At 49.2% G+C, this 17,334-nt stretch overlaps 1 protein-coding gene across 1 annotated transcript; it reads left to right on the forward strand.

The window, feature by feature from the left end:
• Window positions 1-482: 482 nt before the first annotated feature.
• On the forward strand, window positions 483-1,364 carry LOC143164718 (syntaxin-1B-like). Its single transcript, XM_076347642.1, has one exon. It carries the CDS (start codon window positions 483-485, stop codon window positions 1,362-1,364), a length of 882 nt encoding a protein of 293 aa, XP_076203757.1.
• The last annotated feature ends 15,970 nt before the right edge of the window (window positions 1,365-17,334 follow it).

Genomic DNA, 17,334 nt, shown 5'->3' on the forward strand with positions numbered 1-17,334 from the left:
GAAGGCCGTTTTCGGGGTGCGGGATGGAGGTGCCGCCACGGGGCCCTGCGGCAGGAGGGGAGGCCGGGCGGGCGGCCCCCTCCTCTGCCCCCGGGAGCCTGGACTTTTGGGGTTTCTTTGTCTCCAAGTGAATAAAAGCCCTTTGTCTTAAAACCCGGAGGTTCAGATGTTGAGCCCGGATTGCCTCTCCCGTGACGCAGGCGTCGGCGGCCTTGGCAGCCATCCCACCCCAGGCTGCCTTCCTCCCGCTCTGTCTCTTGGCAAAACCTCTTTCCCCTCCCCGCCGGCCGTGCGGTGCGGTGGGGTCTGGCCCGGCGGCTGACGCAGGGCAGCCTGCCCACCTCCATCAATATTTGCTCGGGCGCTGGGCGGGAAGGTTTTAACAGCTCCCGCTGACGCAGGGAGCTCCGGCCTCGCGCCTCCCCTCCCGGGGCTTGATGTGCCGCCCGTCCCATGGATGGTGCCGGCGGCCGGCGTGGAGCATGAGGGACCGGCTGGCGGAGCTGCGGCGGCGAGCCGCGGCCGAGGGGGACCCGCACGAGGATGCCCTGTGCTTCGACAACCCGGCGTTCGGCGGGGACGATGCCAGCCCCGTCAGCCGGGCGCTGCAGGAGGCGGCCGAGCTCTGGCAGGCGCTGGACCGGCTGGAGCAGCTCTCCGAGAGCATCGACAGGATGCAGCAGACGGTGCTGTGCTGCACCTCTCAAGAGAGCATCGCCCGGGAGAAGCAGGGGCTCGGCGCTGCCAGAGCCACCTTCGCCCGCGAGGCCATGGCCCTACAGCCCAAGCTGGGCGCCCTGCCGGTGGCGCCGGAGGGGGGGACGGGGCGAGCGGTCCCCCGCGTCCGCCAGACCCAGCTGTGGCTGCTGCTGCGGCGGTACCGCGCCATCCTCGCCCGCCACTACGCCCGGGAGAGCCGCTACTGGCAGAGGCTGAAAGAGCAGATCGGGAGGCAGGCGGAGCTGGCGGGCATCGCCCTGGAGGCCAAGGACTTGGACCGGCTGGCCGAGAGCCCCGAGGCGCCCCGCATCGTGGGCCGGGACCTGGAGGATCTCAAGGCCAAGCAGCACCTGGCCGCGGCCCAGGCGTGCCAGCGGCAGCTCCTCGACCTGGAAATGCAGATGGCGGAGCTGCACGGGCTCTTCCTGCGGCTGGAGGGGCTGCTGGCCGAGCAGCCTGGGGCTGCCGACAGCGTGGAGCACTACGTCCTGCGCACCCTCGACTACGTCGCCCAGACCGGCGGCGAGGTGAAGAAAGCCTTCAAGTACCAGCGGCCGTCGCGGCTCTCGGCCCTGCTGACGGCTGCGCTCAGCCTCTGCGCCTGCTGCACCTGCCTGCCCTGCCTCAGTGGGGCCGACCGATGAGCCTGAGCTGCGCCGGGAGGAATTTACAGCAGCTCTCGTGCATTTCCCCTCTGTGTCTGTGCAAGAAATGGTGTCACGAAGAAGCTGCTGCTGTCTTGTACTTCTTGCATGGCGGGGCAGGGACCATGCACACCTTGCACGACAGTGCGGGGACCACGCACACCTTGTGCAATGGCGCAAGGACCATGCACACCGCGCACGGCAGCACGGGGACCACGCACAGCTTGCACGGTGGCGTGGGGGCCACGCACAGCTTGCACGGTGGCACAGGGACCATGCACACCTTGCATAACGGCATGGAGACCACACTTGCACTGCAGGACAGGCACCCAGAGCACTGCAGCGCCCAACAAGGAAAAGCACTTTTAATACTATGGGACCTAACTTAAAAATTTAATGTTTCTTTTTTTATTATTATTATTTAAAGGAGAGGGGAAAAAAAAGCCTTTTGATGTTTTTGGCACAATTTGTTGTTTCACACGAGGGGACTCGATGGCTTGGTGCCACCACAGAGCAGCGCGAAGGCTCTTCCACCACATCTGAATCTTTTTTCTCCACACTTTCTCCAATTTCTACTTCTTGGGCATTTTTTACGTGCCTTAATATCGCATTTTGGCCATTGTTCGTTTGTACACAGGTGTTCAGGTTTGGGATGGGTGGCTGGGTGTCCCACTTAGCCCACCCTGCGGTGTGACACCAGGAGGGTTTATGCAGTCGATGCAGTTTTGGAGGGCCTGCGGGAGAGGGGCTCTTACTTCAACCTCCCCATCGCCAAATCTGCTAATACCACACGTGCGCTGGAAACTCGGTGTGACCGTTCCCTCCGGTCCCTGCGATACCACCTGAATTTCCCAAAGCCTCTCAAATTAGAGACGCGGCAGCAGAACTGGGGCCTGGTTAAGTTTCTCGGGACCGCTTCGCGGAAGGTCCCTTTGTGTCCTGGCAGTTTCTGGGGTCAGGTCCCAGCTGTCTTGGCCACCCTCAGGTTTATTTTCGTCTTCTGGCTGAGCCTTAATAAATCAATTTCTCACTAACCTCTTGAGTGTGGATGGGCGAGTTATTTCTTTGCAGCAGTTAGCCCAAATTTAACGAAGAGCAGAAACGGAATGACTTCTTGGTGTGTCTGTTGGGTTAAATTCTTATGAAACTAGAAAATTTAATTTTCAGGCTGACGAGTGCACCTCTTTGCCCTATATGGATATTTTCTGTCGATCTGGAAGACTCCCAGCATCAGGAATGTCCATCCTGGGGAGAGCGGTCGTGCCCTGGGGAGCCAGGCTGAGCGGTCTGCGCTCCTGCCCGCTTTCTCTTTCTTTTTTTTGTTTGTGAGGTCTAAATGAATATTACTTTTTCATTCAAAACTTGATGAATGGAAGTTACCTCTTTATTTAATTTTCATTTAAAAAAACCCACAACTTTTTATCTGAGAGAAGAAATGGTCTTTTTTCTGTAGAAAATTAACCGTAATGGAAATCCAGGATGGCAAGCGCAGCAAGGGTTTGTGATTTAAATGCCTGAATTTTGTGTTTCTCTCTTCCCTGGAATTCGTAGAAAGCACAAGTCAAACAGCACCGCTGCCGTGGGAGCGTCGGGAGGCACGTGTATGGGTGATGGAAGGATGTAGCTGGGACATCCCCGCATCCCGGGATGCTTTCACTGCCCATGCGCCCCAAGAGCCGCATCCCCCTTTCCCCAACACGTCATTCCCAGGCGGCGCTAAGAAACCCACCAAAACTGTAGCGTTTTGTGGCTGGACCACAATTTTGGTGTTCCTTCCCGGTGCTGAGGCTGGGGACGTGCTTGGCTCAGGGCTGAGCTCCCGTAACCGCGCTGCCTGGAGCACGCTCCGAGCACCATGCGGTGGGGAAGGAGGGGGAACCCTGGGAAGTGAAGCAAACAAAATGTTGCGGAGCGGCTCGTGAAGTGAGGACGGGCCGTGCGGGGGCCGAAGGAGGCCAGAGATTGAGTTAGTTGCTAAAAACTAGATGCAATCATGTAATTAAAGGTGATATGAAAATGCGAACACACAAGGGGAGCAAATACAACCCTAATTGCACTGAGTTTGGGCTCAGCGTCCTGAACCACGTTCGATGGGACGAAGATGGGAATAACGATTTTGTCAACAAAGCTTCACGGAGAAGTGGCCTTCCTTTGGGTCATTTCTCTCCTGTTTGTCCAACAGCCCCAGGGGAAGTTTCCCAAAGTGGAAATGAGATAAAGGCAGCAAGCAGCAGGACGAGCTTTATTCACGCTTGCCGTGTTACGGTGCGGTGCCGCTGTGGCTCCTGCTCCCAACCAGCCTCTCCAGCGCGGGGCAGGGACCGCCTGCCCTGTCCCACCTCATGTGGCCAGACCATGGGAAACGCCCTCTACATCTTATATTAAAAAACACGTTTGATGTGCAGTTGCAAAAGCAGCCTCCTGGGAAGCACTGAAGACTATTTGCAGACTCCCAGGATACACAGAGAAGGGAAAAACCTCAGCGAGGAAGGAGAGGTGGCAACTCCAAATGCAGCGTATCTTACATTTAACCACGCTTTATGCAACACCAGCGTGGCTCCGTGCAAACAACCCCTCTGCAGAGCGAGCGCCGGCCTCGGGAGAGACCTGCCTGAGCCCTGGCTTGGGTCACCGGGCAGCACGCAGCGCCGGCAGCCCTGCAGAACTGGTTGAGCTGCTCAGTAAATGATTATCCATAAAGCGCAGGAAAAACACCGTGTGACGGTCAGTGCTTTCAGCCAGGGCATATTCACAGGGGTTTTCATGGAGCACAACCTCCTCCGGAGCCCGGCACGGGGGTGATGGTCCCCGAGCGCTGGCTCCTTTGCTGGTGGGGCTGCAGCTTTCTCTGCCGGCAGCAGCAGCCGGTGGCACGCGCTTTCTTGTGTACGGGATTAACAAGAAAATAGCCCTGATTTGTGCTACGAGGACAGGTGAGAAGTTTAAGAAGTGGGAGAAAAAGAGGAGAAACTTTGCACCTCGGAGCAGACCTTTCCACCGATGGCTTCAGGGGTTTATGAGACTTTATGAGTTTATTCACCAGTTGTTTTTTCTGATGCTTGGCTGCCTTCCATTAAATATTGGCCTCAGATGGAGACTGATTAATGTATAGCAAAGTAATTAATAATATTGTAACGTGGGCATGAACATTCGTCAGGATGGGAAAGTTTCCTTTCTCTTCCAAGTAAAGGTTGGGACTTCATTTGGAGCACGTTCGCTTTATGAATATGCCTGGAGATGATGAAGCCAAGGTGGAGGACCTGCTTTAATGATTCAAAGAATATACATGAGAGGGCTGTTTTAATTATTTCCCAAATGAGCATCACAAATTTAGGAAGTTCACACTTCAGGGGAGAATTAAGAGAAAGCCAAACACGTTAAGTTAAAATCAGGCTACCCAAACCCCTTAGCTCTGTTCTGTAACGACGTGCTCAGAATGAGATGCATTAAAAAAGGAACTTTTTAGTAAAATGCGTTAAAAGGAGTTGGCTTAAAAGTGCAAAGCCTTTATAACTGCGCTGGCAGCACACACTGGTTTTCACTTGCAAAGTCTTTCAGTTGAAGAAATGTCACTGAACGTAATTTTTTTGAAGAGTATAAAATCTTTTCCTGGCATTTCGACAAGCAAATAATTCCAGAACAATTTTATCCCCCTATAGGACTTTTTTTTTAAGGCGAGGTAGATTATTACAGGTTAACAGTCTGTCGTTCCTGCTCAGAGACCCCGGGAGGACTCGTGCGTTCCAGTACAAACACTGAATTTTTATCCCTTCAACACTGCTGATTTTTCATGTCACAACAAATACTCCCCAAATGGAATAATTTCTTGTAAATGCAGCATTTTAAAAGCCTCCTGAACGTTGAATAGGAACTAAGTTCCCGAGTTCTGTTCAATTTGCAGCATATGTTTGGCCAAACCTCTAGACATACATGTTTATTGGCAAAAGCGGAGGGGAAAGTTGCATCAGTGTTTAGGACTGTAATTCCATTTTGCCGTACTCCAGTTGCCCTTGAATAACACACCCTGGCACGAGAGCAAGGATGAATTCTTAACTCAAAATATTTATATATTTTAATTCAAGATGAGAGATTTAATGAATTATATTTTCATTTTCCTCAGACTATTCCCATTGAAAACCATCACCCAATATTTCCATTTCCAGAAACTTTCCAAAAAGTGGGGTTTTTTATTCAAAAAGGCTTTGTATACTGAATAACACTTGGTATTTTTATTTCGAGTATACTTAACGTCAAACTAGAAATTCATTCTTCTGTGTGGGCTACCAAGTTGCTGCGATGCTTCAAAACACTTTTTACATTTCATTCACCAACACAAAAATGTGTCAGCAGTTTAAATTGACTTGATTTGTTTTTCCCCGGTTTTTCCTGTATTTTCCAGTGAATCAACAACTCTATTCATAGAGCTCATCAAATATCTGCTGCTGCTGCCTGACTGACAAATGCAGAGATCTGGCTCACAAGCCTTTCTGCAGGAGTAGGGATCACTGCCGAGAAATTCAGGGGAGCCACTTCTTGTCTTTCTGGCAACAGGTTGGAAACTCCATCCTTGGTTTTTGTTGGCAAACTGGGCTCACTTCAGTGGCATTTTGGTGCTTACTTCAACTGGATGTCTTTGGTGTCCCAGCAGCCTGATCTGCGTGGGCAGCATGGAGCAGGTCGCATCTCAGTTTTAGATCCTTTTTGAGGGCGTTTCTCTAACAGGCGTGAAATAAATTGTGTTTTCCAGTGTTAAAATATTGCGGTTGGATTTCCCTGGCAGGGATGAAGTTTGATCTCCATGCCTCTTCCCGCAGTCAACTCATGCAAAATCTGCCAGAGGTAATTTAGGATGAGGCAGTTCATGTTTTTTACAGGCGTCCCTATCTCAGAAAATCCACTCCTGTGGTCTGTTGACCTGCAGCTTTCAGAACAAGAAGTTTCTATGAAGCTTTCTCCAACGCTGCCTTCTAGTGGGTCTTCATGGATGTGCTGCTACAACTTACCGGTGTAGAGGGGAGCACCATGTGTATCAGCATCTCAGACCCAAGTTTGGGGGAATAAGCCAGGCCTTGCACAAAATTGCTTTGATTGACCAGCACCGAGCAGTGTTCTTCCAGAGAAGAGCAAATTTGAAAAGCCTTAAGGAAAGGGAGATACCAAACTCCTGCCGAGGCGGTGTCTGGCCGAGGGCTACGTCCCTGGTGGGACATAGGGAAAGGAAAGAACACAACAATCAATAATGCTCACTGAGATATTCCGGGTGTGGGGGTTTGGACAAAAAGGTCAAGTTTATATGGGGGTTGTGGGGCAAGTGGAGGGGGAATTTGGCAAAGCTCGGACCCAGGGATGCCACTTGTTGCTTATTCTCTCTCCAGTTTGGGGGTGAAAGCCCTTTCTGAGTCCTGAAAGATGACAGCACCGCGTCCCCGGGACCCTGAGCACCCCTGTGGGCACACAGAGTTAACGGTGATAGTAGTGACGGGGGCACATGTGGGCGATTGATAGCAACCCTCTGCCTCTTCCCGGGGAGACCAAAACAATTGTATTTTTTTGTGATTTTCTTTCTATTCAGCAATTTTTCAGCTTCTTTTCTTTGAACCTCTTCCCATTCATTCGGTAAAATCGCACCGGCAGAGCCTGAGCAGCTTCGCCTGAGAAAGATGCACAATGAGCTGTTGTGAGAGGAGTCATGGAATAACCATCTTGTGAGCTCGGAATTCAGGCGCCAGGTTGGGAGAAAATGGACACGTGGAGAGCAGAGTCCTCACGGGTCCTTCTTGTGCAATTAAGCCCTGAAACCGGGGGAGCTTTGCCCCGCTCCGTAAGCCCAGGCTGCGGGAGATGGTCCCTGTGCGGGGCTGGGGCTGGGGGACCCGAGGGCTGAGCCTGCCTCCACCCAGGTCCAGGAGGTCTCCTAAGGTCCCTGCCCACCCTGCGCTCCCAAACGTGCCCATCTCCGCAGCTCGGATACGGTTGTTCCCAAGGGGAGACCCTTGGCGCTTCCTGAGCTCCCCAATAAATCCATTTATCACCTGTTACAAAATCAGAATAGGGGTATTTTTCTTTATTCTTGTTTCCTTCCATGTTGAACATTTCCTTTTATTTTGTGTGTCGATCTTGGCATGCAAGAATGTTGCAAAGCACATTTTTTTACCGTTTTCTTGAGCGAGGCTGGGTCAAGAACATACATTTTTGTAATTGTCAGGGAAAAAAATATCTCCGCAACTCCACTGACATAAATGGTGAACTGAAATCTTTCAAACTGATCACTAACAAACACACAATTTTTGCTTAATTTCCTACACTGTCTTGAAATGGTTGTGTCGCCGATTAATTTTAAGCAGTAAAAACCAGTCTTGAATTCACGGCAAGACTTCTTTTCAGTTTAAGGTAAGGTGAAACTCTAAAATCCCGTATTAACAGTGAGTAGGCTGGCTAGATTTTTTTTTTAATACTGAGGGCAGTGACTTCTGTTCAAGTTACTCGATCCATACTTCTCACAGGAATGTGTATGTTTAAAATTCTGTATTTTGCGGTTCTTCATCTGAAAGGGTGTTGCCTATGTGAACAAGAAGGTTGCTCCCACAGGGAATAATGCAAGGCATAAATATGCGCGTTAACAGCCTGTTCCAATCCTTCTGCTTTGTAAAATCAGGGGAATAAACCAAATCTGGGATTTCGATGGGGCAATGCAGTAGTGGGGACACGCAGGAACCGAGGAGGACCAGACGCTTGCGCCAGCGCAGCCCTGAGCTGCCCTGCTCGGCTCAGGCTGGATCAAGCCGCCACGCAGACAGCACGATGGGCAGCTCAGACTGGAAATTCCTGTTTACCAGAGCTTGAAGCCTTGTTTGCACAATTCTTTTTTTTCTTTTTTTTTTCCGAGCAGAAACCTAAGAAGTTCTTCAATGGGGCTGATTTACGGTCTCTGCTCGGCCGGGAGGGCAAAGCACTCATGATGGGAGAGAGAGAAAAGGGATTCGTGGCAATTTATTATACTCACAGCTCTCCCATTACACCACTTCTGAATGGAAACGACGGATGCGTGTCGCGGTCTGCCAGGATCTCACATTAGCATCAGATGATGAGACGAGTAGATAATAGCTTCTCCGGGGATGATTTGCTTCTTAACTGCTATTTCTAAAGCTTCAAGACAGATCCAGAGGATAGTTTGAAATTGTCGCCAGCAATCTGCGTTACTGAAGCCTGCGGAGGCTCGGGAGTGAGTCACGGACGGGGACGGGACAGTGGCCGTGGTGTGACGTACACGCGACAGCGATGCCGTGGCTTTTCTTTGAAACAGGGCACAGAGCTGCCTTTGCCACCCACGGAGTGTGCTTGCAATATTAAACACAGCTTTAAATGGCCCCTAAATTAAAGTTTTGGTGCAATCCTAACTTCACGGGTAGTTTTTCACTCGGTTTTTCATGGCAAAGCAACCCCTCTGGGCCTTGTAATTTGTATCAATGTCTGGTTCTCTGAAAATGGGGTTTGGTTTAGTGGTTTTGTCAATCAGTATGCAGTCCAGGTAGCCAATCACTACAAAATTTCCATTATTAATAGAAGTCTTAAATAAAGCCTTTCACTCATTCTGAATAAGTAATTTTTTGGGTTGCATTAACAGTGAGAGAAAAAAAAATTGACTATGAATACCCTTCAGAAAATTGTGTTCCTGTTCCCTGACATTCAATTGCACAAGCTTTTGGGCAGGTAACCTGGAGCCCCTGTGTCCTGTCCCAGTGTGTGGACGCTTCTTGCTGGGGCAAAGTAACAGCAAACATCATCTCTTTAGCGCAGGTGATCGCCGGCGGGGCTGCACCCCTGGTACCCCCAAAATGATCGCAGCCCATGGCATTCGCTGCATGCCTGAGGCTCCCAGCTCGAGGGGATGCGGTTCTGCTCCCTCCTATGGGACCAGGCACCCGCTGCCCTTCAGCCTCCTGGAAATTATCCTTTCTAAGGTATCTCCCCATTTCTGCCTGGGTTCCTTGCCTGCTCTGAACAGAATTCAGATTCAGTGCTTCACTCCTGGCTTATTTCTCCTTGAAACCTTCCTTGGATTTGCTCATCACTGTTTGTACACAGCCCACTTTTTGTCTTTGACGGGTATAAATCAAGCGCAGACAAAGCAGAGTAAATGCCACGGTTCTTGGCTGAACCCCTGGTGATTTGCCATTGTAACTCATTGCGAAAACATTATTGAAAAGAATTCCTATTTATTCATGGTACGCCGCGTGCTGGAGTGGTGTGAGGAGAAGAAGAAACATCTACCACGGGATGTTTGCTGGGAGAGCTGCATTGCATCAGCTGCTTTTGGGGTTTAATTAAAGGATCAGAGCTGCTTTCCGTCTGAGCTCTTTTTTTGAAGTGTACAGGAGCCGCATGAATGGCTTGCAGCTCATCCTTAAAGATTTCCATCCATTTAATATGTATTTTTCTATACTGTTTTATAATGCAGAATAAGCTCTTTCTGTAGCTTATGGGAAAACAGGTTCGCAGGAACACGGGTGTGGGAAATAAGGTTGGCGGAAGCTGAAAGAGAACATCAAGCGCCACGGTGGTTTTCACTGTAAAGCATCACCAGTAGCTTTAAAGGCAGATTTTATTTAAGGGGAGGAGGCTAACAAGGTATAGCAGACACAGAACAGACAAAAACCTGAAGAAAGAGGTCCCATCGAGCGCGTACGTTGAAATCCAAGTACCAGAACAACTCGCTCCTGACGTCTGTGTTTTTTTACTGAGAGTAAACAGGAAAGCGACTGGAGCCAAAAGGTACAAATGATCTACATTACAGAAAACCATTCCCCATCTCAGGCAGAGGCTGGATATTCCGGTGCCTTAAAATAGAGCCAAGCGAAGGCATGAGTCACTTCAGCCACTGGGCAGGAGAACAGTTACCAGCCAGCGGGGTGGGAGAAAACTACCTGGTACTGGGCTACTCGGAAACTCGCCGTCTTTTTTCTGTCATTGTTACTTTATTTAGCTACGCTGCTCTAAATACATGCATTTCCTAAGAAAGGTAGTTGACTTAGGAATAAATAAAGTTTCCCAGTAACATTTTCAGATCCTGACGTGACGTGAAATAATGTAGCTCCGTTGACTTCTTCGCTATGTATGCTGCTTCAAAACTGTAACAAAGGATGCTTTTTTAAAAAAATCTCCCCTAAAAATATTGACTATAAATCCCCTCTGTGCTGTGGTACAAATATACAGTATTTGCTGTACCTGCAAGTGAAAAATGAGCATTTTGGGCCATGCTGAGGCAGCAGGTGACCCAGGGATGGGGATGCAGCAGTACCGCGGCAGCAGGTATTGGGGGCACATGGCTCGCCGCCCTCGGCTGCAGGGAAGAGCCTTGCTCCCTAATTCCAATTTACACCCCATTTCAATGATTTATTCTTGCTACCAACGTCTATTCACAGCTGTGTAATGTATATAAAAAAAAATATGCCTGGAGGATTTGCAAGCTTTTTTTATACCTTGGTGTACGCGTCTTTTTGGGTGCGTTGCCTTTCTGGCGGGGGGCTGACTGCCGCACAGGCACCGGGTGGGAGCTCTCAGACTTGCTGTGGATGGCGCGGTGAGGGGGGGTATCGGCATCGGTCTGACATCTCGATATGGTTTTCAGCCTGAGCCGCAGGTAGTCTCACCGCGCAGCATAATTACCAGCTACTTAACCTTGATATGAAAAACCACATTGAAGTGGCAAGGGCACCCATGTAATATTTTTTCAAAACAGAGGATGGTTAAAACCCACTATAACAAAATGAATCTGATTGATTGACATTTGTGTGGACTTTCATTTATCCGTGGCACATTCAAGTGTGAGCAGGATGTTACAGGGTTTTTTATTAGGGGAGTCTTTTATTTTTGCATTTACAGATGTGCACATTAGCATTCATTGTCAAAACACATCTGTTAGGAGAGCCCGCTGCATCTTGAAATATCAGGCTTTTTTCTCTCTCTTCCTATATCTTTGGTGTCATTTTAATTATTATTTCAGCAGGCAAAAATCTGTAAATTTGCTTGCAGTTTAAAGGCAGCCGCGGGCTCAGGGCGGTTTGGTGCCCTGCTAAAGAGGGAAGGGGTAGCTTATGGGTGCTAATATACATTTCTGGGACTCTCTCACCCCTTTTACAAAGCAAACATGCAGCAAGGGACGCGCATGGCTTTTGCTTATCCTTGCGGCGTTGCCCAGGTATTCTTGCTGTGGCAGAAAGCTGTGATGTGGGAGCACTGCCTCCGGCGAGACCTGCTCCTCAGCCCGCCTGTCCTTCAGCCAGCTGCCAGCCTGGTCGTAATCAGAGCAAGTTGTCCCCTGCTACCAGCAGGAGTTGATTCATCCTGACTCACACCCGCGTGTCCCGTTTGCGGGGAGGAACACAATAGCAACGCGGTCGGTGATGGAGGCAGCACGTCCTCCCTCGAGTGGGTACCGTCCCTGCTTCCTTCACCGAGCGCAGCAGACCGTATTCGTTCCTCACCGACTTCAGCGCGTGGGTAGGGCAGAGCTCAACGGACGCATTTTCCAACGGCCTGCAGATGTGCCCGCCAGCTGTGCACACATCCCGCTGAAACACAAGCTTTTGCCCTGAACGCAGAGCTGGGGTGGCAGCTGACATAGCTGCTGGAGTTGCCCTTTAGCACTTCTCCCAAAACATAAAAGACATTCACCTTTTGTTATTGACCCTCTCTAGAGTTTGGTCAGGAGCAGCGGGGCTCCTTGCATCGCCCCCTGTCCAACCCAGCCTTTCCCCACGCAAGGAAAGGCACCGATGCAACGTGGGGTCTCCCCAGGGGTGGCTGTCTCTGCCCGGTGCCCATCTTCCCCACAGTGAGGTCTGGGTCCCTGACCTGTCACCATGGGCCATGGCCTGGCCACAAGACCAGAAGCCGTTAATCCAGGTTTTCTAATTTTAGCAGTTTTTCTCCTTGCAGCGTACGGAAACGTATCCCGATGCAAGTTCTTTCAGACTGAGTGGTCTCCGAAGCAGGCACATCTGGGACAGTTCACCGTTGTGACTTCTCGGTTTGCTCCAACAGCTGCTTCACACGGTGTGTTTATGAATATGGGCTGGAAAATGTTGAAGACGTTTCCTTGGTCTTCTCTATTGAAAAGTCCAGGGCCATTTCCATGTCCTCGTTTTGAGTTAAAAACCACATAATTTTTTCCCTTCAAAAAAAGCTAATGGGTCAAGCTGTAACTTTATTGTAACAAATACAGTTGAGAGCGAATTTTACCTCCCATTTGTAATGACACAAAGCCATTTCTAATGAGAGGCAAGGCTAATTTACAGCTCAAGTGTGCTGTCTGGATTGGAGGAGTCTGTCTCTGAGGGGTACCCTGCAGCGTTTGCATTTTATGGGAAAAGGAGGTGGCCCCTCTGTCCTCCAGGAAAGTCCCAGTATTTTTTATTCTTCACAAAATTAGGGCAAGTGAGTGCCATCATTTCCCTTATATTCCTCAATAGAGAATCCTGTTTCCAAAATATTAGGACAGCAATAAACCTGAGACCCGTAGAAAGCTTTGGAGGCACTGGCTGACAGCTAGTGAACTTCTGTTGGTGGCTTTCAGATGAAATTGTGGGCAGAAAGCAACAAAACAGGAGCAGTCAATATTGTAATGCATGATTATTGAAGTACATCATTCCGTGGGCCACAAAGAACACTTTTTACTTGTATTTAATACTTGACAGGCAGTTAAGAGCTTATGAGATGTGAATCAAACATGAAGTTGGAAAACTGGAAGAGTGGTTTCCAAAAGCAAATCCTCTTTCTTCTCTCGTGTGTGCTTGGATGACACGGTGTAGAGATCAGCAAAGCCAGGCCCTTAGACCTTCACTGCCTTTTTACCTTCAAGCTATGCCCTTCAGAAGGTGGATGTTTCTGCATTTAAGTCCGATGCTGTGCAAATGGGAAGAGAAATAATCACGTCAGTGCCTCCCCGAGGGACGAAGATGACCTGTCAGCAAGGGCAGCATGTTGGAAGGCTCTCCACGGCTTTCCACACTAGGACGGTGTAACTGTGCAGTAAAAAGACTATTTCGCTCGCGAATTTACACTCCGCGCAACTCTGAAAGGGCTACTTTTCAAATAATTTGCCCAATTTTCCATATGGAGCCTGCCAGGCTTCAGAATAACTGAAGTGGAGAATATTAAGAATAGAGGGGCAGGGAAGATAAACAATCTTGATAGCACCGTAGATATGCTGCTTGTTCTGTGCTGGAACGAGAACATTCAGGCACTTTTTCCAAAAGAAGCAATTAGCACTTTTTAAATAGCTATATTATGCAGTCAAAAAAAATTGCTGTGTTTACTGCAGTTGGGAATGTATTAGGTTTATTCACTGTAACAAAACGGATTTTGTTTAAGACAGGGAACAGATAAAAGACTTGAAAACCAAACTTCTGTTGGAAGTTAGTGAATATATAAATCCGAGTGAAGAAGGAACCTAGATTGGTTAAGATGGACAGCAGATATTAGTAAGTTTGCTACAGAAGTTTGCATAGTTTTTTAAAGTTTTCATAGCTCTTGCTCCAGCATCCTCAGAGTTGAAATGTTTCAAGAAGCATCATTTCAATATGTTGCACCCATCTTCATTTCACAGGTAGCGGACATGTGGTACCTATAGATGCGCTTCCTACTACAACTATACGTAGTCAACGGGTATAACACAGCAGTTCGGACTCCCAGAAGGCATGAGAAAGTTCCCCCATGAGACTAAGGTCAAGGAGAAGACAGGAATGGTTAAGGCAAAATGCAGATATTAAATATGGCCTGACATATGGTTGAAGTTAATCAGAACAAAAGTGAAAACTCCGCACGGCGCTTCACCTCCCCATCACTGAAGGCCTCGCCTGGAGGAGGGCCAAAGCAGCAGAGCCCTGTACTTACTCTCCTAGTCAAACAAGCCTGATGAATAGACACATGGCAAGCTGACCTCCCAGCAGCTTCTTCTTCAAAGCACGTCGAGTCAGACAGAGCGGGGAGGGCCCCTGGGCATCTTTGCTACTCTTGCATCAGGCTCTGGGGAGCTGCATGGTCCTCTGGACTCGGCCTTCACCCACCCCTGGCAGTTGGGTTTCCTCAGAAATAGTGGGATCCACTCTGTTCTTCTGCTGGCTTCCCACCTACACCATAAGCAGGTCGAGGGAGGGGATTCTGCCCCTCTACTCTGCCCTGGTGAGACCCCACCTGCAGTACTGCGTCCAGCGCTGGAGCCCTCAGCATAAGAAAGACACGGACCTGTTGGAGCGGGTCCAGAAGAGGGCCACGAAAATGATCAGGGGGATGGAACACCTCTCCTGTGAAGAAAGGCTGAGAGAGCTGGGGTTGTTCAGCCTGGAGAAGAGAAGGCTTCGGGGAGACCTTATTGCAGCCTATCAGTACTTAAAGGGGGCTTGTAAGAAAGATGGCGATGAACTTTTTAGCAGGGCCTGTTGCGACAGGACAAGGGGGAATGGCTTTAAACTAAAGGGGGGTAGATTTAGACTAGATATAAGGAAGAAATGTTTTACGCTGAGGGTGGTGAAACACTGGCCCAGGTTGCCCAGAGAGGTGGTGGATGCCCCATCCCTGGAAACATTCCAGGCCAGGTTGGACGGGGCTCTGAGCATCCTGATCTAGTTGAAGATGTCCCTGCCCACGGCAGGGGGGTTGGACTAGGTGACCTTTAGAGGTCCCTTCCAACCCAAACTGTTCTATGATTCTATAAACCCCAACACCATGAACACTCCCCTGTAGATGTTCCTTACCTGCCCTCTCTTCTCCTTGCTGTCTTCCCTACTTGTGTCCTGCTTTATCTTTGCTCACAATCAATTTCTTTTCCAGCAATGTCTCTCTCTCCCTTACATTTTTTTCTAAAGTAGGGTTGTTTCCCATTGAAAACTGTAGCAGAGACAAATGAAGATGCAAAAGCACCAAAGTGCCTTCCACCGTGCCTCTCTGATCTGTTTGCTGTATTCACAAACTTTTTAGCTTCTTCCACTCTTCCTCTCTCTGTTTTTGAAGGCAAGGAGTAGTTTCAGGGTTGGTTCTTTTTCCTATAAAGGTCCTCAGACGGAAACTTATTCTGCATGTCTGGGAAGTGTCCGTCTCATCAGGCTCCCAGTTTTGAATGGACCATTGGAATGTCCTTACAACACGGATAATAATAGGCAACGCCATCATCTGGTCATCGTAAATAAATTAACCTTGGCTTTCTAAAGCCTAGAGCTCCAACCTGCAATTAGAGTTAAGTGGCTAGGCCACTTCAGCACACCACATCTGCAATGCAGATGGGATTTGGTAGATTATAACCATCAGCGGCGTACAAAGACCATGGTACTTATAACCCGCACACTTAGCAATGGTTTTGATTCAACCTTCTTAATAATAGCCGCGGCAGGAAATCAAAATCATAGCAATGTCGATTGGAAGGGAATCCAGCCCAGCATCCTGATGGGTGCGGGGCTACTGCCAGCGCCAGCCCAGGTCAGCTGGGGCTTCGCTCAGCCAGGCCTTGACAACCTCCAGGGATGGAGACGTCACAGTCTCTGGGGAAGCCACCCCTCTGGGGGTCTATTAAACAAGTTTCTATTAAATGTTTGGAGGATACTGGGAAAATTCAAGTGCAGGTTGGCTGTAGACTGGGACTCGAGACTTCTCCTCTATTTTTGTTCCATTTTCTTGTGTTTTGACCATGCCTAGTTAAAGTTTAAAAAATGTAAATAGCGAATAGAGCAGATGCGCAGGAGAGAAATACAGTATTTTTTCCTTTTGTCTCAGAGTTGTTGAGAAAGCATTGGAAGATTTTGAAATAGGCACGCCATATATATACCGCCGTACAAGAAAGCATGCCCGCTCTCTTGTGCTGTCACATAATAGAGTTAAAAAGTAATAAGTCTTATTTCCATACTGAGTCATTGCTTGCACTTTGTTTAGCGACTATTGAATCGAATCTCGTTTCAGCTGGTTGTGAAGCAGGGACAGGTGCAGAATATCGTCTTTTTGTTTTCGCAGCAGATGCAAGCAGGGGAGAGAGCACTGTGTTTCTCATCCATAAAGCAGCAACAGAATAATGTTAAATTAAGACTAAAACATTTCTGATGAATAAAGGCAGAAGCACAAAGTTCCAGGAAGAAAATATGTTCCACAAGAAACTGAAGTTTTCAAACTTGTAAAGTATGAATTTGTTATAAAACCAGACATTTATAATTTATTTTAATGTTTTTGCGATTTGTGTGGCAACTGACAACAGAGTCAGTAGGGGAAGGACAGATTTTCTTCCAGTGCCATTTCTGCCCCTTTATCAATCAACTTGGGCAGCTGAATGCAACCATGAGAGCAGGGAAGGCTTTGAAGAAATTCAAGCTACATGTGATATTTTCTCAGAGGTGAAATGGACACAGACACAGCCTCCTATCTTGAGCTCTCCTCTGCTCCACAGATCCGGTCCTGCAGCCGAGCAGAGGGCAGACAGGGCAAGCGTGGCCAGCCGGCATGTGCAAATTCCCATTTCTGGGATGCTAGCCTGGTTTTAGCAGCCATACCTCCCCTCCCGGGCTGGAGGAGCAGAAGGTGGATGTTGCTGCCGCTCCGCTCCCGGCACGGCCGCCCGCGGTGACTTCCACGAGGTCACTCAGTCCAGCACATCTTTGCGCCAGGACGTGCAGCCTGGACGTCAAAAGCTTTTTATAACTAACGGGTATGCAACAACGATGAGCAATCCGTGTCCTCCCCTCCCCAGTCTCCATCCAGGCAGGAACCAGAAGAGCTGGTGGGACCTCTTCTTGCATCCACCAGCAAAGCTGTGGGTCCCCGGGTATGTGGGAGGTATTTTACAAACCTACGGACCTCGGTGCTAGCACCGTGCCCAGCACGCAGTTGGGTGGTACCCTTGGACCCGACACGTTGGGCCGTGGCTAGCATAGACAGTTCTCATCACATCCCCCGTTTCTAGACACCAGCATCATAAGGGAGTTGGGCAGGT

The sequence above is a fragment of the Aptenodytes patagonicus genome, chromosome 9 (assembly GCF_965638725.1).
Source record: "Aptenodytes patagonicus chromosome 9, bAptPat1.pri.cur, whole genome shotgun sequence".
Classification (NCBI taxonomy): domain Eukaryota; kingdom Metazoa; phylum Chordata; class Aves; order Sphenisciformes; family Spheniscidae; genus Aptenodytes; species Aptenodytes patagonicus.